Source organism: Dermacentor andersoni, chromosome 3 (genome assembly GCF_023375885.2).
Source record: "Dermacentor andersoni chromosome 3, qqDerAnde1_hic_scaffold, whole genome shotgun sequence".
NCBI lineage: Eukaryota > Metazoa > Arthropoda > Arachnida > Ixodida > Ixodidae > Dermacentor > Dermacentor andersoni.
In genome coordinates this window covers 197,965,395-197,988,901 of record NC_092816.1, presented here as the reverse complement: position 1 = coordinate 197,988,901, position 23,507 = coordinate 197,965,395, and the positions used below count along the sequence as shown (strand labels likewise).

The 23,507-nt window shown below is 47.1% G+C and overlaps 1 protein-coding gene across 2 annotated transcripts in view; it reads right to left on the bottom strand.

The window, feature by feature from the left end:
• Positions 1 to 23,507, bottom strand: part of LOC126524376 (caspase-7-like) — a 161,786-nt gene that overhangs the window by 114,347 nt on the left and 23,932 nt on the right. For both annotated transcript variants that reach the window (XM_072287375.1, XM_050172708.3), the window contains exons 4-5: positions 15,719 to 15,889; positions 3,191 to 3,413 (exon numbers count right to left, since the gene is read on the bottom strand). In XM_072287375.1, coding sequence (XP_072143476.1) covers positions 3,191 to 3,413; positions 15,719 to 15,889 — 394 coding nt within the window. The remainder of the gene's footprint in view (positions 1 to 3,190; positions 3,414 to 15,718; positions 15,890 to 23,507) is intronic.

Below are 23,507 nucleotides of genomic sequence, written 5' to 3'. Positions count from 1 at the left end.
GCCGTAGATTTCGGCATAGCGTTGAGCACACTGTTGATGATATTGAGCAGCAAAGAAGCTGTCACCAGTGCTGTCGCCCGTGGCGCAAAAGGTGACAAAAAGAAGCTGCGAGCCCCCACTTTCGGAGCTGTGGAGAAGGCGGTCTTCAAGTGGTTTTTGGACGCATGAGCAAGTGGCACTCCTGTGAGCGGGGCACTGTTTCAGCACAAAGCAAGGGGCTTCAGGTGCATCATGAGGCACGACAATTTTGTGGCGAGTGTGGGCTGGCTGCAGCATTTCAAGGAGCGCCACGACATCATCGGCAGGGCTGTCAGCGAAGAAGCGCAGTCTGTCAACCACGAAGCTGCAGTAGCATGGGTGGAGACAAATGTTGGACAGCTGCTAGAAAAATACAGTGCCAAGGATTTGTTTAACACCCGAGGATTTGTGCAATGCGGATGAGACAGCCCTGTTCTACCAGATGCTCCCGCAAAAAACCTTGGCCCTCAAAGGTGAACACTGCCAGGGCAGTAAGCTGGGCAAGGTCCATGTAACCATGTTGCTTTGTGCCAACATGGATAGGCCGGAAAAGGTGCTGGCCCTCATGGTTGGCAAAAGTGCGTCACCACGATGCTTCAAAGGCAAACGAAAGCTCCAAGTGAGTTATGTGCCCAACCGTAAGGCTTGGATGATGAGAGAGATTTTCGCGCAATGGCTGCGGGAGTGGGACGAGCGCCTGGGCAAGCTGAACCGGAAGATACGTCTCATACTCGACAACTGCGTGGCCCACTACACATAGCTACATAGCTCTATGTTTTTGAACACAGTGGCAATGTTTCTTGCCACCAAACTTCGCTGCAGTTGTGCAACCCCTCGACCAAGGAGTTATAAACTTTTTCATCATGAAACTCATCATGAACTATCATGAAAAGTCAGGCCATCACAAGCGTGTGATCGACCGGATTCTGCTCAATGTGAGCATGAAGCGCGAGACCACAATCGACTTGTACATGGAGACTGAGATGCTTCAGGCTGCTTGGATGGCTGTACTGGCAAGCACAATCGCCAATTGCTTCACGCATGCCTCATTTGGCATCACCAGCGACACTCACAGCGAAGATCTCGGTGCTGCCGCCAATGAGGGTGCTGTTGGCGACGAAGCCCTAGCGTCGTGGGACGCTCTCCTTGACGCCGGCGTTGTGCCCGACTGTGACACCTTCTGCACGTACATCAGTGCCGATGCTGACGCGGCGACGAAGGAAGTGCTAACGGAGGCAGAAATTGTGCGTGTGGTGACAGGGGTACCTAATGACGACAGTGATGAATGTGTTGATGACAGCCCGGAGCCTTATATTGGCGAACCCGACGTACCGACGCCTGCACAAGTGCTGGATGCGGCAGACCTGCTGCGCCGCTTTTTTGGCGCTCACGATGATGGCGAGGACGGACTCGAAATAGCGGCTGCGGCTGAAAATGCAGTCAGTCGCCTGAAGAAAAATCTATCAAGGACTTTTTTTCTGTGATGTGAGCCACCAGCTGGTGTGCTGTTGATCGATCAGTGATGAGCCGTTTGGCATGAATAAAGTAGCAATTCCTTGCTGTCTTTTTTTCGCTTGTTTTTTTCCGTGCGACTGCTCGTTTCTTGTACGCGTGGCAGGCTGCTGTGAAATTTGGTGGCAAGTACATCCTTTCTTGCTTGCTACCTGTGGATAGAAATGGATAGTGGCTATAACGAACTAATGGTTATAACGAAGTAATTACGACCGCCTCTTCAACTTTGTTATAACGAGGTTTTACTGTAATCTGTTAGCTAACCCTTTCCGGGTCGATTTTTTTCGCCACGTGCGACCGCCCAGGGTCGGTTTTTTTTATTGCAGCTTCCAATTCTTGTGAGGGACCTATTTAGAAAAAAGATTACTGTAACTTCCTTTGGGTGATCGTAAAGTGAGAAAAAGATATATTGAATTGGTATATATGTACTGTTTATTGATGAATACCAACAATAAAAAAAGGAAATAAACTGATAAGAATGAAAAATTTGATGCATTGTTTACACATAATTCAAGGCTTAGAAAATGCGCACACGAGAATATTTCGTAACTCTCAAATGTTCCTGCTCTTACACTAATGTTTACACCCATAGCGTAATTGAACTGTGTAGGTGAGCGCGCTGAAGAAAACTGTGTGGTTGTGTGCCCATCAAAAAAGCAAAATGTGTGACGAATTTCCGCTAATCTTCATCTTATTGCCAACCAGAGGCAATTAGTTTTCAAGCGTCTTAAAAAAAGAAAAAAGAAAAGAAAAGGAAACGCATGCACGGCAGCATCCTTCGTATGCGCACCCCTGTGAGCACTAAACGAGCAAGAAAGAGGCGGTCTGTCTTTGAGCGATTATATAGTGAGATCATCAGTTTTGTGAACGCGCAAGAATCCGAAATCGCCCGTCGAACAAAACCCAAACCGCCATCTGCCAAAACGCGAGCAGTAATATATAGCCGCGCCGGAGCAAACTAGCTCTAAAGCAAACCATTCAACGAAAACCAAGAGTGGGAGGAGCAAGAAAAATATTACCCGTATTCCCACATAGTGGCAGCACATGCCAGAAAAGAGAAAGTTAGGAAATAGGTGCGCTTTTTAAACGTACAGACAACACCGTAAATATACGTCACCGACCATTTTTGGCTTGCTCGCAGCGCCGTATATTTGCGTCACTGACCCTTAAAGGGTTTAGTGGAAAATAAAAAATAGCCTGAGTAACTCTATGCCAGTGCCAACATTATGCATTCAGTTCAACTCACGTCTGGAATGCCTTTCATTTTCAAAATTTTGGCTCAAGTTATGTGGGACCACCTGTATAAGACACACCGGCAAAAATTTTGACAATAACCACAGCTTATATACCAGAAAATACAGTAATTGTCTCTTGAAACTGTTTGCTCTCTTATTAAACACAGCTTTGCCACCAAGCTGCAATGGCAGTGGCATGGAATTATCGTCAGAAGTACAGGGCCCATATTTTATAATATTAAATTTTACTTTCTATTTTTCATTCCTTATCATGCTGCACATTGAGTGGCTAATACTAATGATAACGGTTGCACAGCAGAATGCAAGTAATGCAAAAGCCAGTGAAGAAGGACAGAAAGAAAAATAGAATGTCACAAACAGTATGGCCCCAGGGGAAATGGGAGGTAACAGAAAACACCACACACTTCCCCGACAGGCCTGGATGAAGAACAGCTTCGGCTTTCCCTGCAGGGCTTCACAATGCTCGTTGTTGAACAATGCGTAGACGTCAGATGCCAGATGCAGCTGCTCGCCATCCGAGCCATGAATGATGTCCTGCTTTCCGTGCGACATCAGGATTACCACCAGGCAGTCGGCTCCCTCCTGCTGCTTGGGCTGGGCTGCCCACGACAGAAGTGCCTTCATGTCCTAGACAAGGACAGGGCAAAAATTCGTCTGAAGTTTTAGACACAAAAGACAGCTTTCTCCTAAGAACACTGGTTAAGAATCCATCCCTATACAACTGGATAACATCCTGTGGCAATAAAGGGATAGCTACAAGGATGGAGCTTTTGCACATGTGCTATTGTGCCAACTAGTCTGGCAGAGTTCGACAGCACCTTCGGTTTGTTTCTCGCAGACGATACTGAATCAGCATCATGGGTACTTGCAGCTGTTTTGCATTTGCCAAAATGAGGATCAGCAAAACTAGAAATAATATAAATTCAAATTTAACACTGAGTTGTGTTTTTTATGTCCTATATTCAGATAAGTGCAGTAGTGTATGTAAGATGCTCGTTTTCTATTCCTAAGGTTAAGCGAAATTCAAATCAAACTGTGGGGCTAATTTGAGCATTGTCACGAGCATGCTTCACCTCTGTGTCTTTCCCTTCTTTGCCACAAAAAGTTGTCTGGAAGTATTTAGCTGTGTCCTTGAACAACTGAAATTTGAGCTAGCTAGTAAGAATTCATGTTAATGAAAGGCAAACATGGGTAAAAATTTTGAATGATCCTTAAGCTTGTCATGTACATTCTTTGTTTCGGGAAACCCTCGGCACATGCACACATATGCAGTCTGCGTTCCGCCCCGCCACACCGCACATGGTTTGCTCCGCTGATGACTTCGCTCGCTCAGTTTATTGTTGCATGCTCCCTGCATGCGGACCTCGCACACACCGTTGCATGTTCTACCTCCCCGCCACACACCATTGGCTACTGTCCCGCACCTACTACTCTACACAGTTGCCTACCGTCTCGTGCCTGCGACTCTATGCCACATGGCATTGGTCCGGTACCCTCACAAGCATCGCCTTAAAGAGTGGAACACGATAGCATTGAAAGATCCCTGACTGCTTCTCACGCTTTCCGGCAACTGCAGCTCATGTAACTGTAATGTCTACCAGGAAATGATGGCGGTGAACACTATGCACGAAGGCGAGCTTTCTGGTAGAAACACTGCCTCTTGCATGGGCCGATCCCAGAGGTAATGTACAATTTCATCAAAGAAATTACACAATTTTCAGCTTTCTGTTATTGTTTCGCACTTATAATACTTATATCTAAGAATATTGACACGTGTACATGTATCTTTCTTGGGTGACCAGGTTTCACCGCTTAACAAATGTTATCAAGCTGCGCAGGACGCGCCTGCATGTATGGGAATTTCTGAAATGTTATCGATGGTTCCATCCGCTGTCTGTCACCGAACCTTGTGTAATCTGATTGCATGTATGCGCGATGTGAATAGTGTAGAACCTTGTGGAAGACACGCGGGTCCCAGCGATTAGTCTGGAACGTTCAACGACTGATGTATAAAAGCCGACGCGCTTGACCCGTTGATCAGATTTTCGCCAATCGCATACCGTGTTCGACGCTATCGTTGTGCCATAAGTGTAGCCTGTTTTTGTGGGCACAGGTTCGCCCAATAAAAGTTAGTTTCGTCCTTCACAGTATTGCTACTGTGTTCTTTAATGTCACTACCACGTGACATCTGGTGCAGGTGCTTTTCGTTCATGTACTGGACGCCCCCGACAAGCCGTGATACAAGCCCGGACCGCAAAGAGAACACCAACGTGGTCCCGGACCATCGAGCAAGCCACCACCTTCAACAGCTGCCCTCGGAGCACGGACTTCTACCTGAGAAGACCAAGAAGATTGTGGCCAAGGCAACCCCAATGGCAGCCCCAGCATACCCCATCGTGCTGCAGCAGCCCAGGGAGCCTCCGACGTTCCGTGGTTCAACATTCGAGGACCCAGAAACCTGGCTTGAGACGTATGAGAGGGTCGCTGCATTTAAACAGCTGGAACAGCGACGACAAACTGCAACATGTCTTCTTCGCATTGGAAGACGCTGCCAGGACGTGGTTCGAGAATCGAGAAGCCACCTTAACGACCTGGGACCTTTTCCGAAGCAGCTTCCTGCAGACATTCACAAGCGTCGTACGCAGAGAACGAGCCCAAGCACTACTAGATACTCGAGTGCAGCTGCCTAATGAGACCACCGCGATTTTTACAGAAGAAATGAGCCGCCTATTCTGCCACGCCGACCCGGAAATGTCTGTGGAAAAGAAAGTCCGCCTACTGATGCATGGTGTAAAGGAGAAACTTTTCGCCGGAATGGTACGGAGCCCACCGAAGACCGTCGACAGGTTTCTTCGCGACGCCACCAGCATCGAGAAGACACTGGAAATGCGGAACCGGTAATTGAATCGCCGCACTAACCCGACAAACTACGCCGGAGTTCAGTCACTGGCCACTGACGACCTGCGCGAGACTATCCGAGTGGCCGTGTGGGAGGAGCTACAAAAGCTGCCCCTTCATCACAGCCTCAAGTGGCTTCAGTAGCTGACGCCGTATGTGAGGAGCTCCAACAACAACTCGGAGTAGCCGCTGAATCGCCGCAGCCTCAGCCGCAAGCGATGACATACGCCGCTGTAGCCCGCCGCACCCACAGCAGGGCCCAGTGACGACACAGTTCCGTCGTCCACCACCACCCTCGCCGCCAGCACGCCAACCCGTCACCCCATGCGGCATTTCAAGGAAGACTGACGTTTGGCACGCCCCCGACCACCGTCCGCTTTGCTATGACTGTGGAGAAGCCGGGCACATCTACCGCCGATGCCCATACCGGGAGATGGGACTCCGAGGGTTCGCTGTTAACGCACCAAGAGCACAGCTTGGCGAATGACCTCGCGATATCGCCGACTACCTCGCCGCCACTCAGTGGAACCCTCGACGACCGTCGCGTTCGCCGTCACCAGGTGCTGCCTGTCGCCACAGCGCCGACCATACACCGGCCCAGCCCGAGGCCGCTCTGCGAGCCCATATCTGAAAAACTAAAAGCAGCAACCGATGGAGGTGCGGTTGCTGTTCGTCAAACTGACGAAGATCCTCCACCGCCACTGAAGACGACGAAGAGACCATCTCGACGACATAATAACGACACAACACTGTCTCGACGTCAGGAAGCCAAGACTACACCGACGAAAGACGACTTGACAACGCGACGTTCCAGCTTCAGTTCAACACGACGCAGCCGTGATCCCATGCCAAGACCTAACTCAACGCCAGACAAAGAACCACCGACCTCGACGTGCTTCTCGACGGCCATGCAGTTACCGCCTTAGTAGACACAGGGGCCGATTACTCCGTAATGAGAGGGCACATCGCCGCCCAGTTGAAGAAAGTTAAAACTGCATGGGAACGCCCTCAAATTCGAACCGCTGGAGGACACCTCATTACGCCGACTGGAATCTGCACGGCAAGAATTACAGTAGAACCCCGCTGTTACGTTCCTCCCTGCTGCGTTTTTCCGGCTGCTACGTCGCTTTCATCCGGTCCCGGCATAGCTTCCATAGTATCCAATGTATAAGGAACCCCGCTGTTACGTAGTAGCTGTGAAAACGTTCCCGCATGATGCGTCGCAACCCGAACCCACCTGGGCTAAAGTAGGCAACGCGCTCCAACCGCCATTTTGGCTTTTGACGAGTTTTGACCGGGCTTGGCTATGGAACTGGCTGCAAAAAGCCGCACGCCAGTTCGAGAGGCCGCCACTAGGTGGCCATTCGTGAAAAATGCTCTCACTATCATTACTATGATTACGGTCACCGCATGGTTTGTTGAACGGCTCGACTCACGAAGGAAGGAAACTCGGGAGATGCCCTGACGTCACTCTTTGCGAAGCTGTAGCTAAAGGGAAGCCGGAAGTTGGCGTTGCTCATGGCGTTGCTCCGCCTATCGGGCCAGCTCTCCTCTCTTGTTTACATTTCTCGCGAAACCACGCCGCGCTGCGCGCAACCGGGCTGCTCGGACACGCGCGCTCCGCAGCAATACTAAACAATCGTTAGCACGTTAGCATGATTACGCCAAAGAGGGCAACATTTCCCGCGGATATTCCTTCGTCCGTTGCCATTGCCGTGGCGCGGTGACGACGAGGAGCACGAGCCGCATGATGCCGGGGAGTTGCCGAATCCTAGCTTTGGAGAAGCCGTCGCGGCTCTGGACCTCCTCCGCAGATACGTCGCACCTCACAGCGACGCTGACAGCAATGCGGACTTCCAGGGTATTGAGAAACGTGTGGTGATTTCTAGCGAGCGAAAGAAATGGCAAGCCACCATTCTAGATTTCTTTTTAAGTTCTAAGCGTAATCTGTGGAAATAAATTGCCTATAGTTGAAGCTGCACTTTTTTCATTCATTTTCGGAGCTTTTCTCACTGTTGCGTTTTCCCGGCTGTTACGTTTTTTTTCCTCGGTCCGGTGAAAAACGTATGAACGGGGTTCCACTGTACCGTTCATGACCGGACTTACCCTGCCACCTTCGTTATCCTCTAACAGTGTTCACGAGACGTCATTCTCGGCATGGACTTCCTGAACCAACACGGCGCAATCATAAACCTGAAGTCGAAATCGATAACGCTGTCGGAAGATCAAGCGATACCGCCAGAGAGCTCTCGTAGCCACCATGCCTTAAGTGTGCTCGAAGATCAACTGAGCATCCCGTGTCGCTCCAGCATTGTTATTTCGGTCGGCACCGAAACACCTGCTGACGTAGAAGGCGTCATCGAGGGCGACCAACATCTACTGCTCGACCGTGAAATTTGCGTCGCAAGAGGGATCGCCCAACTCCACGGAGGGAAAGCGGAAGTTATGCTAACCAACTTTAGCCAAAAGTTCAAGCACATCAACAAGGGCACGACAATCGCGTACATCGAGGAAATTGTGGAAACCAGCAATGCCTTTGTCCTCTCAGATTCTGCCGCATCTACCCCGATGAGCATAGTCCCCGAACCAGACTTCGACGTAAATCCAAGTCTTCCTATGAGTAAGCAGCAACAGATCAGAAGTCTTCTCCGATGATAAAAAGACTGCTTTTCGATGTCATCGAGGATTCGACAAACACCAGTTGCAAAGCATCGCATAATAACCAAAGAGTGCGCTCGACCACTCCGCCAGAGCCCTTACCGAGTTTTGACGCGAGAACGTGAAGCTAATAGGCAACAGGTCGACGAAATACTGTGCGATGACATCATCCAGTCATCAAAAAGCCCGTGGGCATCTCCTGCAGTCCTGATGAAGAAAAAGGATGGAACCCTACGCTTCTGCGTCGATTATCGTCGACTGAACAAGATCACGAAGAAGGACGTGTACCCCCTTCCACGGATAGACGACGCATTGGATCGGCTCTGCAACGCTAAATACTTCTCGTCAATGGAACTCGTGTGGCTACTGGCAAATAGAAGTCGACGAGAGAGATCGCAAAAAGACCGCCTTCGTCACGCCAGACGGCCTCTACAAGTTCAAGGTCATGCCATTCAGACTGTGCTCGGCGCCTGCAACGTTTCAGTGCGTCATGGACACGGTGTTAGCAGGATTGAAGTGGCAGACGTGTCTTGTTTATTTGGATGACGTCGTTGTCTTCGCCGGAAATTTCGACGATCATCTTAGGCGCCTTGCGACAGTATTAGAGGCCATCCAGTCATCAGGCCTTGCTCTGAAGCTGCAAAAATGTCGCTTCGCTTATGATAAGCTTCTGTTCCTAGGCAACGTCATCAGCAAATCTGGAGTACGCCCCGACCCGCAGAAGACAGCTGCCATCGCAAAGTTCCCGCAGCCAATCGACAAGAAGGCAGTGCGCAGATTCTTTGGCATGTGTGCCTACTATAGGCGCGTTGTCAAGGACTTTTCACGCATCACGGAGCCGCTAACACATACATATAACCAAATGTGATGTCGAGTTCAAGTGGGAAACGCTGCAGGCCGACGCATTTCAAGAACTCAAATGACGCATGCAGGCACCGCCGGTACTTGCACACTTCGACGAGGACGCCGATACCGAAATCCACACTGATGCCAGTATCCTAGGCTTCGGTGCCGTCCTAGTCCAGAGGAAAGACGGACTTGAACGGGTGATATCTTATGCTAGCCGGTCGCTGTCAAAAGCGGAAGGCAATTATTCTATGACTGAAAAGGAATGCCTTGCCATCATTTGAGCTACAGCAAAATTCCACCCTTAACTATATGGCAGGCCATTGAAAGTCGTCAGCGACCGTCACGCATTGTGTTGGCTAGCTGACTGGTGCGGTGGAGCCTCAGACTGCAAGAATATGATGTCACAGTAATATACAAGTCCGGGAGAAAACACTCTGACGCCGACTGCTTATCACGCGCCCCCATCGATCCTCCGCCGCAAGGCGACGAGGACGACGACGCCTTCCTTGGAATAATAAGTGCGGAAGACTTCACTAAACAGCAACGAGCAGACCCGGAGCTAAAAGACCTCGTCGAGTATTTGGAAGGGAACACCGACATTGTGCCTAGGGCATTTAAGCGCGGGTTGTCTTCGTTCAGGCTACAAAACAACCTGCTCGTGAAAAACTTCTCACCTGTCCGCGTCAACTACCTTCTTGTTGTTCCGTCGGCGCTGCGTCCAGAATTACTGCACGCCCTACACGACGATCCAACCGCTGGGCACCTCGGATTCTCCCGGACGCTGTCGAGGATACAGGAAGGGTATTACTGGCCGCATCTGACCACCGACGTCGCCCGTTACATCAAGACATGCCAAGACTGTCAGCGACGCAAGACACCACTGACAAGGCCAGCAGGATTACTACAGCCGATCGAACCTCCTCGTCTAACATTCCAGCAGATTGGGATGGATTTGTTGGGGCCGTTTCCGACGTCAACATCCGGAAATAAGTGGATTGTCGTGGCAATAGACTATCTCACCCGCTTCGCTGAAACTAAAGCTCTACCAAAAGATAGCGCAGCCGAAGTGGTGAAATTTTTCGGCGAGAACATCCTGCTGCGACATGGTGCCCCAGAAGTCGTCATCACCGACAGAGGAACGGCTTTTACAGTAGAGCTAAGCCAAGCCATTCTGGCAATACAGTCAGACAAGGCAAAGGAGGACCACGGCTTACCACCCACAGACGAATGGTCTTACGGAGCGGCTGAATAAGACCCTCACCAACATGCTAGCAATATACGTCGACGTCAAACGCATGACCTGGGATACCGTCCTGCCGTATGTAACCTTCGCTTACAACACGGCGGTGCAAGAAACAACACAAATCACGCCACGTCGTTTAAGCTGGTTTACGGCAGGAACCCGACGACGATGCTCGACGCCATGCTGCCGCACGTCACTGACGAAAAGAATCTTGACGTGACTACATATCTCCAGCGCGCTGAAGAAGCCCGACAGCTCGCCTGCCTACGGATCAAAAACCAGCAGCGTACTGACAGCCGACACTACAACCTCCGACGACACTTCGTCGAGTACCAGCCCTGCGACCGTGTTTGGGTTTGGACCCTGATACACTGACGAGGACTGAGTGAGAAACTGTTGCGATGCTATTTCGAAGTGGTTCACTTGGTGCGTCTTAAGGGGGGATGCGGGGATCGGACCGCGAAAATCGCAAGAAAGATCGATTTTTGGCAACAACACGTTTCGGTATCTGCAATGCCTAATCTACATTGTATCAAAATGGTTTGACTGAAAAAAATTAATTTATCAGTGCGTAGGGCGAGAAAACAGCTTTAAATCGCGTAATATCACTGCAGTTCGCGGAGCTCTAACTTGTCTTTCCCGCCACCGAACGCCGCCATCTTGGTATCGTTCGAAAGCTCGAAGTTTCGCCATTCCGTTTCTGAATTCTTCGGTCGTCGCCATTTTGTAACAAACACACAAACACAAAAGAAGCGCGGGTCAGCTAGAGGCGGTCACACGGGCCCTGCAATGAAAGCGGGCCTCCGATTGGTTGCCGTGCTGAAAGGGGTCTCGCCATTGGTTTTGCTGCTGCAGCAGCGGGCAAGCTGGCAACCACAGCGGACCGCAGTTGCATGCTTTGAAAACCACGCCGGCGTCTTTCTTCGTTTGACGCAGAATTTGGATTTATGAAAGCTCCCAGGTCAGTGATGGATTGTCGCTCGTTCAAAAGGAACTTTTAAATGAAGCATGCCTTCGGAAAATGGAAGCGCAAGCCTCCTATGGCGAGAAAAAGGCAGCAGCCAGCGGGAGAAGCGGAGAACCCGACTGAACACGCAGATAACGTGCCGCGTTATCTTGCACAGTGCGATTCCAGCAGCGAAGCCGACAATTGCCCTGTGACATCGACACTGATAACCAAACCATCAGAAGACGTGCCAACGGAGGCTCTCGCACCTGTGCGTACGGCAGCGCGAGTCAGCAACCGAGATCGCGTTGTTGGAGGCGACGCGGGTCGAAGGTAAACATCGCCGGCAGAGACAGTGTACGTTTCTGATGCATCGTGCGACAGGGACACGCAGCCTGCGAGAGCCCCAACCATCGACGAGCTACATACTGTATGGTGACTCAAGGCTCACCAGACGAATCGTCGCACGATTCAGATGCGCCTCGAGCCGCGTTTTGTGTCAGCGGTGACTGCAGAAGCGCAGGCATGCAGCGTTCGCGACTCCCTTCGCGCAGTGTCCGCAACTGAGTGGAAGTTCAGTTTGGCGGACCAGCAAGGGCAAAAAGAAATTTCGGCCCCTTGTGACTGTGAGTTCATTACAGTGCCTGTTTCCGCGATGAACTCTTTGATCGCTAAAACTCTGTGCATAAGATGCCAACAGCATTCTGTAGGTGTTCACTGCGATACCAGGCTCGTTCTGGCAGTGAAAATGGTGGTCATGCACTACTCCAGACGGCTCAAGAAAAGGATAAATAACACCTGAATAAGGCATCCAAAGCCCACCAAACAAAGAGGCAAAGGTGTAAGAAGATGCCTGACAGCAATGATTTAAAATATTACAGCCCTGGCGCTTTTTAATAAATTTGCAGTGCTTTTAAAACTTTGCAGCCAGTTTTCTCAATTGCATTTTTTTTCTCATTCCCCTCGCTCGTGGAAAGCGTAGCACAACAATGGCTGGACCGATTTTGGTCCAGTTTGTTTTTCTGTGATCCACAAGCTGTGCTGTACTTAAAGACAGTCTTGAAATGTTTCTTTATCTTTCCATTATTTAATTGTTTCACAATTACTACATGGCTCCATGCAGTGAAGCACAGCCATGTGCATGTTATGTTGAGCAAAAAATTATTAGCGCACTAAAAAAAATTGAACACTGTCTTGATGTAGATTAGACATTTGGGCAAACATGCAAAGTATTCCCAGCTCCCTATCATGTTTCGTTACTGTGCCAGGCTTTCCACAAGCAAGGAACTTATAAATTCTTATAAAACAAAAACTAGTGAAGATATCCTAATGAAATGTTAGATTTGTCTCTTTATTGCAATGTGCAGCGTGTGTGCCGAATTTCAGCCCTTTCTGTCAAGAAACAAAAAAGTTAATTCTGATCCCCTCCTCCTCCCTTAAACCCCTTTGCGGACGCCGACGAGCTTTCCTTATTTTGTTGTTTTCTTTGCTACGAGTGCTTCTTTATTACTTTCGTTTGTTTGCAGCATCCGGTCGATGCTTTTTAAGAGGGGGTATTGACACGTGTACTTGTTTGTCTATATTGGGCGACACGTTTCACCGCCTAACAAATGTTATCGCACAGCGCAGGACGCGCCTGCGTGTACCGGAAGTTTCTGGAATGTTATCAATGCTTCCATCCACTGTCTGTGACCGAACCTTGTGTAATCTGACCGCATGTGTGCGCGACGCGAATGACGTAGAACTTTGTGGAAGGCACGCAGGTTCCAGCGATTAGTACTCTAGAACATTCGACGACTGATGTATAAAAGCCGACGCACTTGACCCGCTGATCAGATTTTCGACGATCGCCAACTGTGTTCGCCGCTGTCGCCGTTCTTTGAGTGTAGCCTGTTTTGAGGGCACAAGTTCGCCCAATAAAACGCTAGTTTCGTCTTTCCCAGTTTGGCTGCTTTCTTTACCGTCACTACCACGTGACAGTATAAACTTTTAAACATTCGCTTACTAGCTAAATTAAAAAACATGGTGCCATGTGCGCACAAGCAAACATTAACACGTCTCACTCAATGACCGGGGGAACTCTTTATAAAAATGCTGGAGTGAGGAAGTGCGGTAGCAGGAGCGAGGAAATTGACCTTTGTATGGCCTCTCGCTTCAATGCGAAGTAAGCTCCGAGAACACAGCGCGGTGCGCCTAGGTGCATAGGCTCTTGTCTCCCTTGCAGATCTTTTTCAAAATAGGGGCTGCGCGGCCACGTCGTACATAGCAACCGCCGGTGCAGAACGCCTCTCCTGTTTGTGCCAGCCCCGCATGCAAGTTTCGAGAACTCCGAACGCCCGTGATGCAGCCCGATTTCCGTCCATCTCCGCACGCGTGATCACTTTTCTTTTAACAGCGGCATCATGATGAACTTGGCATGTCCTTGCAGTTGGCACTTCCATGGTGATAAAGCAAATGCAGAAAACGAGAAGACAGATGGTGCACTAACCTAAGCCAAAGGAAGCACTGCCTAAGCACACGTACTACAGCACACAGAGAACACTACGGCAGCTAGGCTCGAAGCGTGTACGAGGCGGCCATACTGAAATGCCGATGGCGATATGGTAACGCAGATTTAGGGTCGTACTCCATTCTAATGCGCACGCAATTTTTGGATCCAGTTTATCGGAAAAAAAGTGCGCATTAGATTCGAGTAAATATGGTATGTCACATTAAATAGCACTCGCTGAATGTTGGGATACCTACACTGAAATTTCAGTTAGGCTCCAATATAACACAAGAATTATTTATTTATAAGACTCTTCTGCAGTCTAAATTGGAATCTGTCGATATTATTTGGGATCCTGCACTTAAACTGGCTCAAAATAATGCACTTTCTTTATTGCAGCTACCATTGACCCAGCTAGCATAGCATTAATGAAAGCCTGTTTGCTGTCGTCTCATACATTTATAACTATGTAGAAAAGTCTTTTGCTTATGCATGCTTCGTAAAATCTATCATTACCTCTTACAAGCAGAACTTGTCCCTGTGCTTACATACCACTTATCACGTGTTGATCACAATGATAAAGTTGGCTGCGCATCCTGTCACATAAATACCTTTTTGGATTCATTTATTCTGCACAAGACGTGAGAATGTAACACATTATCAGATTATTGTTTGTTTAGACAATCTCTTTTTCAGTGTTTTTATTGCAATAGCAATTATATGGACCCTCCAAGTGCATTTGCACAGTGGGTGCAGCCGTCGCCGTGACATTCTGTATAAAGTCCAAGGGCGATAACACCATCGCCGCGTGCTCCACTCTGTATGTGCAAGTGAAAGCGTGCACATACATAGACAGCACGAAGGTAACTCCACTCACTGCTGCGGCCACGTTTCCACATGCCAGCATTCTGACAGTGAGTTTCTGCGGTCATCAAGTCAGATGTGTTCATGCTTGCTCGTGCACGCGTGACACCACGCTTGTAAATTTAGTTAGTGTACCTATGTTTACAAGTTTAAACGGCCGATAAAACTACTATCTATACTTCCAATAGCTGTCCACTAATTTGCTATTCAATCGATGCTCGCCTTTCGGGCAAAACTGCCAACTTTTTTCATTGTACACTCAAACCTATTCACAACAAACTCGATTAGTTCTGTGAAAAGTGGTCATTATATGGGTAGTTTGTTGTATATGAGCTTGCCGTTCAAAGCGTGCACAAATTATCAACACAAGTCGTTGTGCCGCAGTCTTATTACTAAGCGCTAACAAACCCCTCCAGTGATAAGCGAAGCCGTTTCAATTCTTGAAGTGAAGCCCACTGCATTCTCACAAGCGAATTAAACCGCCTTTACAATCAATCGAATCTGCCATTACTGGGAGAACTCATGCACGATGCCTATGAAGAAGTTCTCCATGGCACCTTGGAAATTCAGTATGGACAGCACAGTGGCTGCGAAATTAAGTGCCATTTTACTTTCTGTTAGTGGAAACGCTATAAACATTTTTATAATTAAAACATTCATAACGGATTGTATAACACAAAATGTTTTTTAGTTTATTGTGGCCTAGTTACAATTATGCAAGTACACCTACACTCCAAGGACGCCAACGCTGAAACGGATTGCTTACGTATATCTATGGGTTCTGCGGTTGCCACTGAACAAGCACATCCTGCTAAATTAGGCAGCTTGACTCAAAATTTGTGTTTTAGCGCACATTGGCACAGCTCGATGGTTTGGCACAAGATAGCGCAGTTGGCGCAGCACTTCCATCCCTGTGTGAGCAAAACTGTCACTTTATTCGGCACCAGCTTCCTTCTAAAAACTGAAACAAGAATCTGACTACTCACAGATGCAGAAAGGTTGTGGCGCACAATGCAGTTGAAAAGGAATGCCTTGAAGAGCGCCTCCATGCGACGTACATCGATCTCCGATCCATCACGCCGATCAGCCAAACCTCCAAAGTCACAGTTGTTGATGATGATGCACAGGCCCCTCGGTGAGTGAACCATGCTGTATATCTGCGGATGTGGAATTTAACTGTAAAAAAAATCAAAACTGCCAGGACACCAGCGCATGGCAACTGCATGTAAATGGCAATTATTTATTTGTAAATTGGGCTTCAGAAGGTGATATCATGCTGTGGATCATGCAGCATTCTGTACCGCCATCTTGGTGTGATCGTAAAGAGGAAAGATGGGAACTTCACAGAGCTGCAGCACCACATTTCGCTGTGCCAAACTAAAACCAAAAGAAGCAAGTTAGAAAAGGAAAAAAATTGGCTTAGCAATTCGTTACTGCAACAGGAAGTGCTCCTACTGGCTGACGAAGATTTTAATCAGTGGTGCATGTTCCCCACACATTTTGACAGCGCTGAGCTGTGTAATCACGGTAGGCTGCATTAGTGGCTCGTGTTTCTTTTGTTAAAGGGCCCCTCAACAGGTCTGGCTATTTTGAGCTGACGAGCACAGTGTATACAATGTGCGCTAATGATCGTGCCTGCTAAGTATTACATCTGTTGGAGATTCATATAAAAGAAGAGAAGGAATACTTCATAACACTTCTAAGACATGCCCTTCTACTGCACTTTACTGTTCCAATAGAAACTTAACATGGAGCAGCAGGATCTGCGACTTCTGTCATTCATAAAAGTATGGTACCGAAAACCTGACTTCCAATGATGACGACCTGACTGAAGGGGACCTCTGAAAAAGCTGCCTTCACGAAGACTGATGCAGCTATGTCTACCAACATCCAGACCCGGCATCTTCTATCGCCACCATCTGACCCTGGAACAGCAACTAGGCCCACACTCCCTGCTAATGCTGCCACGAGCTTATGCAAGAATGGATCGCCATAAGAGGAAGCGGAGTGCACTGCAGACTGGCGTGACGAAAGTTATGAATGACCTCACCTCGCTGATATCATCTAGGTCAACAACTGTTGGTGAGCTGCAACTTAAACATTCTACAAATGAAAGAGGCAGCGCTGCGAGAATAAGATGGCACAATTGAACCATTGGTAGAGGACAAGCAATTTGAATCAGAACTCGAAAGAGTGGACAAGTACGAAATATCTATATGTTTGGCCAAGTCTAAAGTTATCAGATGCATAGAAGAAATGCAAAAGCCAACAAGCAATGCTCAAATGCTTGGGCCAAGCAGTGAAAGCGAAACTCGTGGACAGAATAGAGAAGTTCGAGCCACTATCAAGCTTCTGAAACTGGAGATCAACAAATTAAATGGAAGTGTTCATAAGCTGGTGCTCTTTTTGTGACCAGTACGAGTGTTATATACACAAAAATGAGCCTCTGTCCAACGTTGATAAATTTAAGTATTTGAAGAGCTACCTTGTTGGCAAGGCAGAAGACAGCATAACTGGCTTATCATCGACACATATCAATTGTGAAATAGCTGTAGACTTGCTCAAAGAATGTTTTGGACGCAAGAAAGTTGCCGTGAACGATCGCGAGCCGACTGCTTCAGTTAAAGCCAGTGGTTTCACCTGACGACGTGATCTCTTTGCGACTTCTTTATGATGAAATATTCAAGATTGTTCGAGGTCTCGAGGCCCTAGGTGTAAAGCAGGAAGAGTACAGCACCCTTCTGAAAATTGCTGTAGAAAGGTGTCTACCACCGGATACTTTGCTTCGCTATTGCCAAAACAAGTATAACAACGTAGACGGAAGTAACAGTTTTTCTGAGCCTGTCGTGTTTTTCAAAAGGTAAGCAACTAGCAGAGAAGAAGCTTTTCAAATTGCTCAGAGATGTTCAGGCCAGAATGAATTCAAGGCAAACAAGAGAAAATTTACTCAATGCTCTGTCGCCTCAGCTGCTGCGTTAATGACAACCTTTGAACGTCATAAGGAAGCTTGCCTTTTCTACGAGTCAAACCAACATTCCTTTGCCCAGTGTGACAGAGGGATGTCGCTACAAGAGAAGAAAGAAAAGCTTAAACGAGGCGAACATTGCTTTCAGTACGGCAAGAAATATGCCTGCGCAAAAAAGTTCAAGAATGCAAGGTCCTTAGACTGTGACTTATGTGAAGAAAGACATTTCATGTTTCTTTGTGAGCCTTACTCCAAGAAGTCTCAGAGTGACTCAGAGTAGAAAGCAGTGGAAGATGTACAAGTCGCAAGTGCACTTTACAAAATTAATAAGGCGATCTTGCTGCAAACGGCAAAAGTTTGGGCTCAGAGCTCATATAATCATTTGCCAAGTATGTTGCCTTATGGATAGAGGAAGTCAACGTACATTCGTCACTGAAGACATGATGAGAGAACTCAAATGCCAAATTTTAGGAGAAGAGAACATGACCTTGTCTTCATTTGGCGATGTTTCGTCCTCTCCCAAGTTACTGCAACGCGTGGAACTTTTTTTTTAAAGAGACGATATAACGGAAAGCAGATTCGAGTGGAGGTCCTAGAGGTCCCTAAAATTCGTAACGGCACATCATTCTACCTCCCAGTCTCAATGCTTCACGAAATAGACACCAGTCTTCAACTTGAAGATGATGCCCACATGAATGACAGCAACAAAATTATAGATGTTCTTATTGGATCTGGCCTCTAGTGGCAGGTTGCTAATGGAAAAATCAGAAGACAAAATAATAGACTGCCAGCCATAGAAACACTGTTTGGTTGGATTTTGCAGGGTCCTGTCGAAAGTTTTGAAAGTGTCAGAAAAACTTACACACCACCGTGATGAATGTCGTTGTGCCAACTTGCAGTCTTGATGAAGACATTTCAAAACAGCTAAAGCATTTTGGGATGTGGAGCACATGGGAATACTACCTGAAAAGGATGCTACATCAGATATAGTTACCAAAAATTTAAACGAACTGTGAAGAAAATTGGGAGTTATGAAGTTTGCTTTCCTTGGAAGGATAACGCTGATGAACTAGACAGCAATATAAAGGAAGCAAAAGACCAATTTGTTAAGCTGACATGAAGACTTCTCAAGAACGAAGAGTTGTTGACAAGATATGACAGAGCAATACGAGAATATGAAGAAAATGACTTTTTGGAACATGTACTGATTAACGAAGGTACCAGACCTATTTACTACTTACCACACAGGGCAGTTATCAACAACAAAAGAGAACCAACAAAGATACGGATCGTGTTTGATGCCTCTTCGAGGAGCCCTGGCAGACTCATCTTTTATGTTTGTTTTATTATGTTTTGCAAGCAAGACCAAAATTGAATCCATTGTTGATTGAGCTTCTTTTAAAGTTCCAAACCTACTACATTGGAGTATGCTAAGTATGGACAGCTGGGCTAGTTGGTTATGATTAGCATTATGAAACATAGTTCCAGCGCACATTTCAAAACAACTGTCTTTCTCTCCTCGTCCTTGTCCAAATGTGCGCTGGAACTATGTTTCATAATACATTGGAGTTACAGCCGACATTGAAAAGGCTTTTTTTTTTGCAAATTCATCTTGCTGAAGTTGACTGCAACGAACATCGGCACTTGTGGTACGAAAGTCCCTTAAAGCAAGGAGAAGAATTGTCGAGACAAGTCATGTGGAGGACGAATCGTGTACTATTCGGAGCTGCATCGAGCCCATTTCTTCTTGGTGCCACACTTCATCACCACTTTCAGAATACAAAGGGAGAAGATCAAAAGATGACGAGCCGACTAAAGCACCAGCTTTATGTCGACGACTTTGTGGCAGGAGCATATCTGACAGAGACAGCTTTGTTGGTCTGCAATAATGCAGCTAAAGTCATCAATGAAGCGGGAATGCATCTGCGTAAATGGACAACGAATTCCACAAGTATGCAACATCTCAGTGAAGAAAGAGAAACAGACGCTAACGACAATATTTGGTAAACAGTACCTAAAATCAAGAAAACACTAGTTCTGTGGTTCCCTGAAGATGATATCTACGGGTTTGACACCTCCAAAATTATGCAACTCGTGGCATCCATGTCAACAACAAAAAGGAATGTAATAAAGACAGCAGCTCAGAATCATTACCAATATGACATTGTTTCTCCACTCACAGCGAAAGCCAAATTAATTTTCCAACAGTTGTGGAAGAAAAAGCTGCGTTGGGACTTCCAGTTTAAATTTAGGACTCTTGGAGTAGATGGTGCAAAGATCTTTGTCTTTTGAACATGATACGTGTCCCACGTATAATAACTACTGCAGAACTGTCATGCAAACCAACTTTTCATGTTTTTTCAGATGCCAGCACATTTGCATATGAAGCTGCAGTTTGTGCACGAACAGAGGCAGAGAATTCAGAAGTAAGGAGAAGACTAATGATCGCGAAATCAAGAGTGGCGCTGCTGATAAAGGTAACGCTTCCACGATTAGAACTGTTGGGAACTCCGACGGCAGCATGACTCATGCAGAATGTGCATAGAGGCACATTGACAGACTACGAAACGCACTTCTGGTATGACTCAACAGCCGTTCTTGGGTTGACAAACTCAGACTCTGATAAATGGAAACCTTTTGTATCGAATAGGGTAAAGAAAAATACAAGCCCTGAGTTTACCAGGTCAATGGCAATACTGTCCACCAGAACACAACCCAGCAGGTCTGCTAACACGTGGCCTAACAGGGCAGCGTCTTCAAGAAATCACACATTGGTGGAATGGACCTGAGTGGCTAATTAAGAAAGCCTAGTTTAGGCAAACTGAAATATTCAAGGCTCCTGAGAAAACTGGAGGAGAAACAAGAATATCACAGGTGACAACCAAGAATACATCTCGTTTGCTCGATCTCTCCCGATTAACAATCTTACCAAAAGTACGAACATCTCTCCTTGGATATTCCACTTTGTTCAATATGAAAGGAATCCAGGTGAAAGGATAACAGGAACACTGTTAACTGAGACAGAAAGAGCAAGGAAATTTTAGACCTCTAAGACACAAGAAAGTGCATTTGGTGAAGGTTACGCATATAATACTACCCTAAATAAATTTGCTCCTTACAAAGATGAAAACAACTTGATTAGAAGGGGCAGAAGAGTTCAGAATTCACGAACGAGAAGCACCCTATTGTTCTTCCGGCAGAGCAAGAATTCACCAAACAAGTCAGAGAAAGAAAACACCAACGCCTTCTACACGGGTGAAATTCTTGACACACTAACTCAAGTAACACTGAACCACTGGATCATTAGAGGTTGACGAATGGTGAAAAAAATTATTTGTCACTGCAGCGTGTGTAGAAGATTTACAGCTAAACCAATAAGTGAACTGTTTGCACCTCTACCGAAAGATAGAGTGACAGAATGCGAACCATATTCCACTGTGGGTATAGACTTTGCAGGTCCCACATACTACCACACAACTACTTCCAGCCCAATGCCAGCATATATTGTTATCATTACTTGTGCTGCTATAGAGACAACTCACCTCAAACTTGTATGCAGCCTTAGTTCGGCACACTTTTTAGATGCGCATTCAGATAGTTCACAGCAAGCCGAGGTGTCTGCAGGACAGTGTATTCCGACAACTGTCTCACATTCAAAATAGAATCAAAAGAACTAAAAGGCATCTGGGAGTGAGTTCGAGACGAACATGTGCTGGAGTACTTCAGAGAACACAAAATTAAGTGAAGTTTATAGTGGAATGTTCACCTTGATGGGGCGGTTTCTGGGAACGACTCATCAGCACAGTCAAGACAGCCCTACGAAAAGCTTTAGAGACAATTTTTCTGAACTTCGTTGCATACAGACTTCGTTGCGTCGATACAGATTGTATTGACATAAGCTGAATCACTGGTCAACTCGTGCCCACTGACAACAATATCGACTCAGCTGGAAGAGCCACCACTTAAACCAACTCATTTTTTGATTGGCCAAAGGCTAATCTCAAAAATTAAATTATGTGGTTTTGCATGCCAAAACCACGATCAGATTATAAGGCACGTCAAAATGGGGCACTCCGGATTTATTTTGACCACCTGGGGTTCTTTAACGTACACCTAAATTTTAGTACAGTAAAACCTCGTTAAACCGTACCTGCTTAAACAGTAGTTTCGTTTTAAAAGTTGTAAAGTCAAATCCCCGACTCAGCGGCCATTGAACATAATGTGTTTTGTATCCGCATCAACTGTACCAGCTTATTGTATACGTATCGGTTAACACGCAGTGTTTCCACTTTTCATCGCGCAAACACAGACGATGCATCGTCTTCATCGGGCAGCCTGGCAGAACAAGCCTCAGAGATTAGAACTATGGCCTCCAAGCGCCCTGTGCGTTTGGGCGTGAAGCCATATCAACATCATTCCGGCACCGTGCCAGAGCACGTTGTGGCGTCGTGCAAGCGAGGACTCGTGTCATGCTGAAGCATGGATAAAAAAAGACAATGGGTGCTCAGAATAAAAGAAAAATTACACATCGTTCATGCTATCGAACGTGACACGAAGAAGTCGGTGCTGGCACAGGAAGAAGTTGCTCAGCAGTACTGCTGTGACCATGAAGAGATGTCGGCTACGAGCTTCGACTTTTCGCCGTCGTTGCCTCTGTTGTTGCTGAAGTGTCGACTAGCGACAGTGATGAGGACGACACGGAAAGCGACAGCATGGGCGATTCAGGCCCAACAGTGGCAGAAGCTGCGCATTGCGTCAGCCTTATGAATGCTATCATCAAGACGAGAACAGCACTCCGCAATGAAAAAGGCGCCCTGCGACTTCTGCAGCGCTACCGCGCCTGTGAACGGAGAATATGCAATGCCAACGAGGTATCTGCCATGCGAGTGTTTGCCGAGAAGAGGGGGCTGGCTGAAGAGCTGGCTCGCAGCTTCGGTAAGTTTGAGGCCGCTGTCGTCGCTGCTAGGCCGCAGCAGCATCAAACAAAAATAACACTTTTGTCACGCAAAGTGAATAAATACTACATGTTTTTTCCCCTTTCATTGCACACTCTCCGAGTTACGTTTTTGACAGGTAAGTGGGCAATCTCATGCTAAGCAGTACTACCGTTTAGTACATACTTTTTCTGAGCTCCGGCCAACTACGGCTTAATGAGGTTTCACTGTACACGGGTGTTTTCGCATTTCGGCCCCATCGAAATCCGGCCGCCATGGCCAGGATTCGATCGTACGACTTCGTGCTCAGCAGCTCGACACCAAAGCCACTAAGCACGACAATATTGCGGAGGAGGAGCAAATTCTACACCGAGTGAAGTAAAGAGACGGTGGAGACGAAAACAAGCTTGTCTCGATGTCTTCTGGAAGAGATGACACAAAGAATATATTTTGCAGTTACCATCAGCTCACTATGTCAATGGCACTTCTTGCAGTGAAGCAGAAGTAGGTGGCGTCATAAATATTATGGATGAAAAAGCTTCAAGACATTTGTGGGACCTCGCTGTAATTGAAGAGACATTTCCTGGTCGTGATAATCATGTTTGTCTATGTCTCTTGAAAAAGTCTGACGGGAAAAAAGTATATTGGACTATGCAGCATCTCTACCACTTGGAGGCTCCAAACTAACCAGTTTGCCAGTGGGAAGATGTTGGAGATTCATATAAAGGAAGACAAAGAATACTTCTTAATGTTCCCGGCGCATGTCCTTCTTTTACTTCACTTTACTGTTCCAATAAACACCAAACGTGGAGTAGAAGGGTCTGTGACTTCTGTCATTCCTAAAAACATCCATACACACTGCGAAAAGAGTTCAAA